The 11,368-nt window shown below is 48.6% G+C and overlaps 1 protein-coding gene across 1 annotated transcript in view; it reads left to right on the forward strand.

Annotated features, from left to right (window-relative positions):
* C1H7orf57 (chromosome 1 C7orf57 homolog) overlaps positions 1 to 8,206 on the forward strand; it is a 16,491-nt gene extending 8,285 nt beyond the window's left edge. The window contains exons 4-8 of the mRNA XM_011227708.3: positions 203 to 359; positions 2,891 to 2,988; positions 4,419 to 4,636; positions 5,417 to 5,431; positions 7,379 to 8,206. Of these exons, the coding sequence (XP_011226010.1) occupies positions 203 to 359; positions 2,891 to 2,988; positions 4,419 to 4,636; positions 5,417 to 5,431; positions 7,379 to 7,425 (535 nt within the window). The 3' untranslated portion in view covers positions 7,426 to 8,206. The remainder of the gene's footprint in view (positions 1 to 202; positions 360 to 2,890; positions 2,989 to 4,418; positions 4,637 to 5,416; positions 5,432 to 7,378) is intronic.
* The last annotated feature ends 3,162 nt before the right edge of the window (positions 8,207 to 11,368 follow it).

Genomic DNA, 11,368 nt, shown 5'->3' on the forward strand with positions numbered 1-11,368 from the left:
GGGAGAGGAATAGGAAGGATGGAGGAGGGAGGGGAGGGAGGGGGAGGAGGGCGGAGGGAAGAGGGAGGGGAAGAGGGAAAGTGGAAGGAATAGGGAGGAGGGAGGGGAGGAAGAAGGATGGAGGAGGGAAGAGGAGGGAGAGGGGAGAAGGGGGAGGGGAGGAAGGGGCATCGGGTTGGATCTCTCCCACCTGTCTCTGCAGGGTCCCTGCCATCTCTATGCCTGATTACATGGTTTACGAAGAGTTCAACCCCGATCAGACCAACGGTAACTACGAGTCCAGAAGAGGGCCTTTTGACTTTGACGTGAAAACAGTTTGGCAAAGGGAGGCAGAGGAACGCGAAAAGGAGAAGAAAAAGGTGATGGGGGCCGGGCTGTGTCACTGTGCTTGCCATTCCCTGAATAAGCTGACACTGGGTCTCTTGTCCCTGCAACACTCCCATGGCTCTGTGTTTTTATTGTTTAAAAAGATTGATTTATTTATTTTAGAGAGAGAGCACATGTGTGGGAGGGGAGGGGCAGAGAGAGAGTCTCAGGCTGACTCCCCGCTGAGCAGGGAGCCCTACACAGTCTGGGTCCCAGGACCCTGAGATCATGACCTGAGCCGATGCCAAGAGTCGGCCGCTGAACCCACTGAGCTCCCCAGGCGCCCCGGTTCTGTATTTTACATTTGAATCTACTGAAAGGCAAAAGGCCATGATAATATTACTTTTTTCTTTTTATGAGTGTTGACTCTATGAGGTAAGATTACCTTGTACTAAGTGAGTTTTAACTAGTTAATGCTTACCTAGGGCAGCCTTGGCCTGCCCCTTCTTATTCAGCACATATAGGAAGGACATATTATATTTACCCATTATTCAGTCTCTAAATGTGTCTACTGTATTTAAGTACTTAAGTGAAGATTTCCCTGGAATACTCTGTATTGATAATAAGAGAAGAGAAGACGGTGCTTTTCTCTGTACAAACCTCCAGGGGGATATTGGACCACCAAGGAGCAGCTGGCTTCAAAAGGAGAGGCTTGTTTGGGGATTTTTATTTGATCTTATTTTTAAAGATTGTATTTATTTATTTCAGATAGAGAGCAAGTGAGAAAGCACAAGCAGGGGGGAGGCACAGAGGAAAGAGGGGCAGAGGGAGAGGGACAAGCAGACTCCCCACTGAGCAGGGAGCCTGATGCAGGACTTGATCCCAGGACCCTGGGATCATGACCCGAGCCTAAGGCAGACGCTTCACCGACTGAGCCCCCCAGGTGCCCTGGGGATTCATCCTTTAAAAGAGCAGCTAGGAACTCGAGGGCCATCTCTAGTTCATGGCCATGTGGGACGGGATGTCTCGATTCGAAGGCCTTCCAGTCCCCAGGCTGGAGTGCCACTGTCCGGGGCTGAGCATTGCCCACCGAGCCTCCAGTACCGGGTCTTCATTCTTGGGACGCAGGGAGGGAAACCGTGGGTTTCCTGGGCTGAACCGTCTGTGCCTGACTCCCAGGCTTGGCTTCTCGGTGTCCTGCTTTGGGGAGAAATGCTGGTTTTGGGGATGCTGCCGTTGGACAGCAGGTAGAAAGTCAGGGTCTGCCACGGCTGTCTGGTCCTCCTCAGAACAGCCCCAACCTCCAGCCATGGCTCTGGCTGTGGCACCTCTGTGTGCTCAATGCAATGGACTGTTTTTAGGACCAGGTCCGTGTCTTAGTGATACGTAAGTGCCTACCACGCTGTCAAGCGACAAAGGGGGTGTTTGGGGGTAGCACAGCCACAGTGCGCATCTAGAGGCCCTTTGAAACTCTGATGCTGTACCAGCCCCCAAGCCCGTGGGCTCTCCGAGCCACGGACCGAAGCTGTGTGTGGCTGAACCCAGGGGAAGGAAGCAAGGCCGGGCCGGCCACCGTGCTTCAGGAGGCCGTGGCCGATGGGTTGTGGTTTAAGACACCACCACGGCGGATGGTTGAGTTCCAGGAGGGAAGTGTGGGTGCCAGCCAGGGGGTGTGGGCACCCCATTGGGGGGCTCGGATAGGCCGGATGTATCTTCATCACCCGCTTCTGTACACAGCGAATTACACAAAACCAGGGGGAGTTCTTGTGTTATTTTCTTCTTGTGTCCCACGGAACCTTTGGCACAACCGGAGTGTGAACTTGAACGTGGCTGGACGCGTGTACAAAATTAAGCTAGGATTTGACATGTGCCCGTCCCTAGCCTCTCCTGAGGGCCTGGCTATCCTGCCCCGTGTCCCCCAGGCCCCCCCATGACTGGGCCTCAGGGAGCAGAGCTGGGACATAGAGCTTCCCCAGCTGTGGTCCTTCACTCGGCATGTGGCAGACATGGGACCATATTTAGGGCAAAACGTTCCCCGAGGATGACCAGCATTGTGGGGTTGCACTCGCCTCCGGGGTGACTGAGCTGGAGCGGGTCTCCCTTTCTGAAAGGCGACCTTCTCCCCCTGTAAATGCCAGCAGTACCTCTGTGGGCTCTGTGTGCTTGCTCGGTTTTTTGCTTTTTTGTTGTTTTTATTCTGTTTTCCTGTAGCATTTTCCCCGTTTAGTTTCGCTGTAACTGAGATGGAGGAAATCCACATTCTTACTGAGCACTGATCTGTGGGTGTCGACAAATGTGTAGCCACCAGAGCCACAAAGGCACAGAGCTATTCCATCGCCCCCAAAGGTCCGAGCCCCTTCATAGGGAGGCCGAGCTGCTGCCGTGGCATCGTGGGTCATGTCTGGGGCGTGATTGTCGCATGGGATGCTTGCTGAGCTGTGTTTTCCTATGGTTTTGGCCTAGAGTCATGACCCCGTCCCAGGGTCATCCTGTCCCATGTGTCTTGTCCCTTGTCTGGGACTGTCCTCCTTCAGCGTCTGAGCTTCTGTCCCTCAACCATGGTTCTGTGTGCTTCCTCGCACAGGTGAGGCTCCCAGCCATTAACTCAAAGTACCCGAGCAAAGTGGGGACCCCGCTCGGCCCCAAAGACCCTGCAGGAGGCAGACTCTCCTTTCCTCCCATGTAAGTACACGGCAGTGCCCACGTGTCTGGGGTGGGCTTAGCTTTGGGCTTTTTGGTCCTCTGTCTGGGGGACAAAGGTACAGTAATGACGACAAGGTGCTGGGCTGATGGCAGCCTAATTATGCCCACTTCCCTTGAACACGTTTTGGTGATGCGACTTTGATGGCACACCCTCGTGGCCCAGCCACGTCCCCTGGTGTCTGTTGTGTCCCCGTGGGGCACAGCTGTCCCCCCTCCATGTCTGTGCCATGCAGGCACCGAACTTCTCCAACCAGCTGCTCTGCCCCCATGAGCCTGTGTCCTGCCCAGGACACCCCCCTGGGGACCCTGTCCTCACCAAGACTTGTTATTTATTTATTTATTTATTAGAGAGAGAGAGAGACAGCACAAGCATGGGGAGGGGCAGAGGGAGAAGCAGACTCCCCGCTGAGTAGGGAGCTTGATGTGGGGCTCAATCCCAGGACCCTGAGATCATGACCTGAGCCAAAGGCAGACCCTTAACCGACTGAGCCACCCAGTCGCCCCAGATAATCTTTTTTTTAAAACTTATTTATTTAAATTCATTTTTTTAAATTTTATTTATTGAGTCATCTCTACACCCCACCCTGCGCCCCAGTTCGTGGGGTTCGAACTCACGACCCCAAGATCAAGAGTCATGTGCTCCACCAACTGAGCCAGCCGGGCGCCCCGGCTTACAGTTTACAACAGATAATCTGTAATGTCAAGGAAGAGCTAATCAAGAAAGTGACAATTTGGTAAAGAAATGGTAGAATCCGAGCAACCGATTACCACCCAGGGAAGGGCGGTGTTTTGTGAAGACGGCATCCCCGAGAAATGCAGCATTATCCTCTAATTGGCGGTCATGAGTGAAGGTTTTAGAAACAACTAAGCAACTCCCGGGGAACAAGGGGCAGTGCCCGGCTGGCTCCGTGGGAAGAGTGTGTGACTCTTGACCTCGGGGTTGTGAGTTTGCACCCCACGTTGGGTGTAGAGATGACTTCAATAAATAAATAAATAAAATGGAGTTTAAACAAATGGAGAGAGGGGTGCCTGGGTGGCTCCGTCGGTTAAGCGTCTGCTTCGGCTCAGGTCATGATCCCTGCGTCCTGGGATGGAGCCCCGCATCAGGCTCCCTGCTCAGTGGGGAAACTGCTTCTCCCTCTCACTCTGCTGCTCCCCCTGCTTGTGCTCTCTCGCTCGTGCTCTCTCTCTCTCTCAAATAAGAAAATAAAATCTTTAAAAAAATTTTTTTAATAAAAAAATTTTTTAAATGGAGAGAGGGACATTGAGATTGAAAGAGAAAAATATCTCCCTTATGGTTTAAGGGACAATAATGCTTCTCAATTATTATCAGCACGCCCACTGAGACCTGGTCTGGACTATCATTAACCTTTGTACAGTGGTTTGACGTTCATTTCTCTCTTTTTGAGGCCTGGTCAAAAAGCCAGTTCACCCACAAACTTTTCCAAACTTATCAGCAATGGGTATAAGGATGAGTGGCTACAGCAGCGAGCTGACTCAGAGAAGAGGACCCTGCAGACCTCCGGGGCGGCCCCCCCATCTCCGTCCACACAGGAGCCCGAAGACAGCCAGGATGCAGGGTCGGACCCAGACCCGGAGATGCCTGGGGGCGCCGAGGACATTCAAGGTGAGGTGCACCCTGCAGACCGTGTTTGCTGAGGCTTCTGTTCTTTGAGATTTCTTGTCCATTTGGATCCCACATGGAGTCATCTACAAACCCTGGAAAACCCTACAGAAGTATGGTACCCACAGCAACACAGAAGGATCATATCTGCTTCCCTCTCCTCTTTCTTCCTGTGAATAGCGACAGTCATGACTTCCGTGGCTTTACGTTTTCTTTTAACTGTCAAAATCTCTGATACTCCATTGGATACACCAAACAAGTAAGATACCAAGTAATACCAAGTGTACGGGAGCCTCGCCCCTACGATGCGAGAACCTCTGTTTCCCTGGCTGGTACCCTCCGGGCAGCTTCATAAAAAGCCCTCAGTTCTGTAAGCAGAACTCGCACTTCAAACTTGAAATTATTCCATCTTCCACGTGCCGTACATTTGTCAGCAAGGTCTCTGCCCGCCTTGCCCATCCAGCCCTTACCCTGGTGGTCGCCGCCCCCAAATGACCCCAGCGACGTCCATGTCCTGCTCAGCGCCCGCCCCACGCTGACCCTGCTGCTCTGTCAATGACGTGTCCTGTTTCCATGGTCATGACAGATGCGCGACGAGTTCACGCTCCCTGTCGCTGAAAGGTGCGCCTGTGAACATTTCCACACTGCTTGTGTTCTGTGGCTTCTTGTTTTAAGCGATACAGCCTTTTAGTCATTTTAAGTAATTATTAGAAGTATTAATTCGTTTAATACCGACTCCTTTCTATTCAGTTGAACAGCTTGTATGCGTGTTCTTTATTACAGATGCCCCTCCTCCAAGTGAGTATTTCTAGAGACACTCACTGCTTCCAAATATGGGAAGTGTCTCACACACACAAACCTCGATGGACATAGTCAAGTACGAAGCTGACGCCGCTGGGCAGCCCGAGACGTCCTTCCCCAAACTGCATGTATTATAACCACAAGCCGGAGCCAGCTGTGCTTTTAAAAATTAGAGTCTGGGGGCATCTGGGGGGCTCAGTCGGTTCAGTGTCCGACTCTTGGTTTCAGCTCAGGTCATGATCTCAGGTTCGTGAGATCGATCCCTGCATCCGGCTCCCTGCTCAGCGGGGAGTCTGCTTCTCCCTCTCCTTCTGCAGCTCCCCCTGCTCATGCTTGCTCTCTCGCTCTCTCTCTCTCAAATAAATAAATGAAACCTTTAAAACAAATTAGAGTCTTAGAAACACAGTCTGGTGGTAGCAAGAGAAGGACCACGTACATCAGTACAGAATTACTTTATTCTCTAATTACACGTATTACCCAAGGTAAGACATACGCTGGGTTAGTTCAGAGACGCGCACCTTATTATGCACCATGACAGATGCGGGTTTCAGGAATGGAGCAGGAATGACAGCACCATGGAGGGAGGGGATCTTCAGCCCAGCACCTCACGTGCCACGGGCGCAGACGCTCCCCGCCCCCAACACTGCAGGAAGCTTAGCGTGATTTTTCTGCACTGCCTTAAGCAGGTGGGATTTACTTTACCACCAACGAAATGTATAACCTAATCAAGGAGTTATCATTTGACATTAGTGTAAGTTTATAAACTTTCTATCAGGAAAGGAATCATTGCATGTGTTGTGTAATTCATGTTTAAGTTAGTGAACTTGGGGCGCCTGGGTGGCTCTGTCGGTTGAGGGGCCGATTCTTGGTTTTGGCTCTGCCCGTGATCTCAGGGTCGTGAGATGGAGCCCTGCCGTGTGCTCCGTGCTCAGCGCGGAGTCTGCTTGAGATTCGCCCTCTCCCTCTGCCCCTCCTGCTCCTGCAGCTCTCTCTCTAAAATAAAGAAATCTTTGAAAATAAATCAATAAGCAAAGCTATCTTGACCTGAGAGGAACGGAAAGGCTGGGAAGCATCAGAGCCCCTGTAATGGGCAGGATCTGCACGGGGCTGGGTGCACCTGCTTCCATGCTCTGGGTAGCTGAGGGGTCCCCACGGAAGCTCCCAGCTCCCAGCCTCACTGGAATTTCCCGGAGGCCTTGTGCTCTTCCCTTCTGTTTCCTGTTCCTTCTCCTGCCCGCCTTGGCTTTTAACGTGATCCGCAAGGACAGCCAACCCAGAGCTTGCGTTTTCCATCTGGCTGGAAAGAGCTCGCGCTGACAGCCTGGTGCTGCCCCTTTCTCAGCCGGTCTTCTTATGGATCCTTGTTTCCCTCCTTGAGACACAGGATCGCTTTTTTCTTTTTTCTTTTTTTTTCCCTTACTGCAACTTTTGCTGCCGATCTTGGTGTTTTTGGCATGCTGGAAAGCTGGCCCGTAGCCACTGGCCCAAATTTCTAGTTTGCAAGAGCCAACACTGATGACAGTGCCCAGGACTTGGTGTGGAGACAGGAGCCATGCGGTGACCTCTGGGGCTGGGGAGGCGCAGGGACCCTGAGACCCCGTCCCCTCTCTCCTGCCCACTCCCTCCCCTTCCCGCTCAGCACACTGATGTCCCTGTCAGGGGGGCTTCCAGCATGTGCAGGCACAGCCCAGAGTTTGGTCGGGGCCCCTGCCGTTCTAGCTGCGCACAAGGTGTTGATGGAGGGTCCCCAGGTATGAAACGGGCGGGCAGGTAGGACCGTGCGTTACATTTTTATGTAGACTTCAGGAGTGGTCCTGAAAAATAAGGACAGAAATACGCGCTCTTTGTTCCTTAAAATTAATAGGTAAAAATTCTTAATTTGTAAAAAAATGTCATCTTTATGTCTCTTTCCCCATCGACCCATCTCTTCCCTTGGCATTACAGGAGGAACCCCATCTCCATCGGCATCCACGCCAGGAGAGCTCAACTAAACCCCCCGCTAATATGCACCTAGGATCACTTTCTGATGGCCGAGTAGGATTGGACGACATGACGGCTATACTTATGGGGCTCCTGCTCTATTTTATGAACATAGATTCTTATGCGATAATTTATCTTAGAGCCGATTTGACATCATGTTGCATAGATGGTACAAGCGTTGGGCGTTGCTTCGTGTATCTCTCTGGGATGTGAAGCACCGAGCCTCGCTGGTCTGGGATGTCCCAGTGTCTTGGAACCATCCACTTCCTCCCCATCCCACCATCATCTGACGTGCAAGTCTCCGTTCGTGGCATTTCGATTATGATCAACTATTTAGACTCTACCCAGAAGAAACTCAAAATCTTTTCCTTTATGTGGTTCTGCAATCTTTGTAGAAATAATTTTTTCTGTTTCAAAAAAATTTAACTCCAGAATATTGTGTCATAGTTTATACTAAGAAAAAGATTGATTTATTATGCCTTAAGGTTGTAAGCTTTTAATGTAAAAGCATGGTAGCATTTGCCGGTTTAAAATGTTTGCTAATATTTTTTGCATACACTGAAATTCATAATATTACACATTTATTATTTTGTATCATATAGGTAAAACTATGCTTAATTTTAACATTTAATTTAGTAGTCTTAACAAAAATTTTTAAATAATCAGACTGAATTTTCTTATTTTATAAATTTTGCTATGTTTGTATGTAACTAATTAGCATGACAATGTAGTTTTATATTTTGTACATTTATTTCATGAATAAAATAATTTTTGCTGGGAGATTTTCAGAAAGCCAAATAAGGTCTCAAGTATTTTTTTTAAAAGGTTGATTGATTGATTGGAGAGAGAAAGAGGGAGAGAGGGAGCATGAGCAGAGGGAGGGACAGAGGAAGAGAGAGAATCTCAAGCAGACTCCCCACTGAGCACAGAGTCCGACGTGGGGCTCGATCTCACGACCCTGAGATCATGAACTGAGCAGAAACCAAGAGTCAACACTTGCTGGTCTGAGCCACCCAGGTGCCCCAATGTCTCGGCATTTTAACGTCTCTCCCAGAATAAACTTATCATGTACCTGCTCACTGAAAATCAAAGTTTCCAGAACTGTGGTTCTTTAAATGAGATACTTAGCTGAGCATCTGGACTGTGTGAGCCACCAGCAAGTGTGAGTGCGAGACAGGATGGATGTCTGGTTGTATCGAGTGAAAAGACTATATAGTCAACCCTTGAACAACCTGGACTTGAACCGTGTGGGTACCCTGATAGGTGGATATTTTACAGGACAGCACTCTAAATGTGTTCTCTTTTCCCTATGATTTTCTTACTCTTATTTTCTCTTCTCGAGCTTTCTTTATTATAAGAACACAGTATATGATCCATAGAACATATAAAATATGTGTTCATTGATTGTTTGTATTATTGGTAAGGATTCCAGTCAACGGTAGGCTGTTAGTGGTTAAGCCTAGAACAGAAGACAAAAGCCAGAAATAGACCCACACAAACATGCTCAACTAACGTATCTCAAGGGAGCAAAGGAAAATTCACTGGAGGAAGGAGGGTCTTCCTGGAGCCATTAGACGTCTTACAGGCAAAAAGCACAAAAAGCCAGAAACCAACTTCACCAAACCATCCCACCTAAAAATGGATCATGAACTTACATGCAAAATGTAACACCAAAAAACTTTAAAGAAAAGCATAGGGGAAATCCTCAGGATCTAGGGCAGGGCAAATAATTCTTAGGTTTGGCAACAAAAGCGTGAATCTACAAAAGAGAAAATTGATCAACTGATATCAAGATCAGAAAGAATTTTTCCCAGTGAAAGTTCGTATGAAGAGAACAAAACGAAACAAAACAAAACGAGCTACAGACTGGAAGAAAATATTTGCCATATTAGCAAACGGTCTACCCAACAAAGAACTTGCATCTAGAATAGGCAAAGTACTCTCAAATCTCAACGAGAATCACCAAACAACAAACCCCCCAAACGATCCAATTAAAAAATGAGGAAAAGACGCAGACAAACTCTGCCCCCAAAGAGGCTTTTTCAGATGTCTTATGCACATCCAAAGGTGCTCAACACCGTTAGACACCAGGGAAGTGCAAATTAAAACCACCACGAGAGATCAGTGCACAATGATCCGAACGGCTAAAATAAAAAAAAATAATTATAACATCAAGTACTGGTGAGGTTGTGCGGAAACTGGATTTCTCATCCATCGCTAACCAGAATGCAAAGTCTTACAGCCCCCGCAGGGAACAATTTGGCAGTTTCTTGTAAGACTAAATGTGTAATTACCCTACTACCTAGCGAGTGCATTCTTGGTATTTTTCCCAGAGAAATGAAAAGGTATGTTCACACAAGAACCTGTACATGAAATTTCATAGCAGCTTTATTCTTAATAGCTTATAAGTGGAAACAGCTTGGCTGTCTCTCAGCGGGTGAATGGTTTTAAACACACCGGAGCGCCCGCATCATGGCACAATGCTTGGCAACAAAAGGACCTGCTGCTTTTAAAAATAAAACTACTGGTTATTTTATTAGCATAATGGCTTTATTCAAGACTAGAAGAGAAATGCGATCTGAGACAACCCAGGTTCAGGCAAAACCAGAGGTGAATCCCTAAAACAAAGGAAAGGTCCACTCTTACAGAGGAAGGCGGAATTTGAGAGGGTTGGCATAACAAGAAGTCCATTGGAATAAACTGGAAACTCAAAATATACTGGCTTCTCATTGGCTGAGCTGGGACAGTTTCTCATTGGCTGAGCTGGGACTGCCTCTCATTGGCCAAGCTGGGACAGTTTCTCATTGGCTGGGCTATGTCTGCCTCTCATTGGCTGGTCTGTTGCGGGGGTAAAGAGGGGTCCTTCGTGTAATCTCCTTCTTTCTACTGGGGCAGCAAAGTAGTAGCTAAAATAGTATCCAGGTGCAAGGTGCCTCTCTTCCCATTGGGTGGGTACTCGATAACAAATGGTAGTGTGTGAGAGCTCCCCCTGTTGGCCGTCCCACTCCATTCTGAATGAAATTTCCTTTCATTCATTTTCACAGAACCAACTACTTATTATACACACACACACACAACATGTGGACAACTCTCCAGGGAATTCTGCTGAGTAGAAAAAGCCCGTTCGGAAAGGCTAAAGACGATTTGTTTCCATGTATATAGCTTTTTTTTTTTTAATGACACATTTTAGAAATTGAGAGGATGCTAGGGTTTAGGGGATGATGAGTAGGGGTGGGAATAGGGCATCAGGGGGGTTCTTTTGATAACGGATGGCTCAGTATCTTGACTGTGGCGATGTCACACATGTGACAAAGTTGTATAAAACTAAACCCAACAGGAAAACGAGCATAAGAAAAACAGGTAATCTGAAGAGCATTGGTAGGTTGTGTTAATGTCATACCCTGGGTGTAAACCCCAACTCTAGTTCTCTTTTTTTTTCTTCAAGATTTTATTTATTTATTTGAGAGAGAGGAGAGAGCAAGCGAGCATGAGTAGGGGGGAGGACCAGAGCAAGAGGGTCAAGCAGATGCCCTGCTGAGCAGGGAGTCAGCTGTGGGGCTCGATCCCAGGACCCTGGGATCACGCCTTGAGCCGAAGGCAGATGCTTAACCAACTGAGCCACCCAGGCGCCCTCGGTACCCTAGTTCTGCAAAATGCTCCCATTGGGGGAAACTGGGTAAAGGGCACAAGATATCATTCTGCATTACTCCTTACAACTTTATCGTAGTCGTTTGAGCTGCTGTAACAAAAATAGTACAGACTAGGTGACCTAATACACAATAGAAGTTTAATGGGGGCAGCATTCCCATCTGATAGACCTAGACTGAGCTCAGGTGGGCCCCATCTGGTAACTTGCAGAAAGCCAGGAGCTGGCATGCGGCATGGCCCCAACACCGGTGTGATTTCCCACGCGGGAAAGGGCACTAAGGGCTGAACACCAGTTAAGAAAGGAAC

Source organism: Ailuropoda melanoleuca, chromosome 1, assembly GCF_002007445.2.
Source record: "Ailuropoda melanoleuca isolate Jingjing chromosome 1, ASM200744v2, whole genome shotgun sequence".
Classification (NCBI taxonomy): Eukaryota; Metazoa; Chordata; class Mammalia; order Carnivora; family Ursidae; genus Ailuropoda; species Ailuropoda melanoleuca.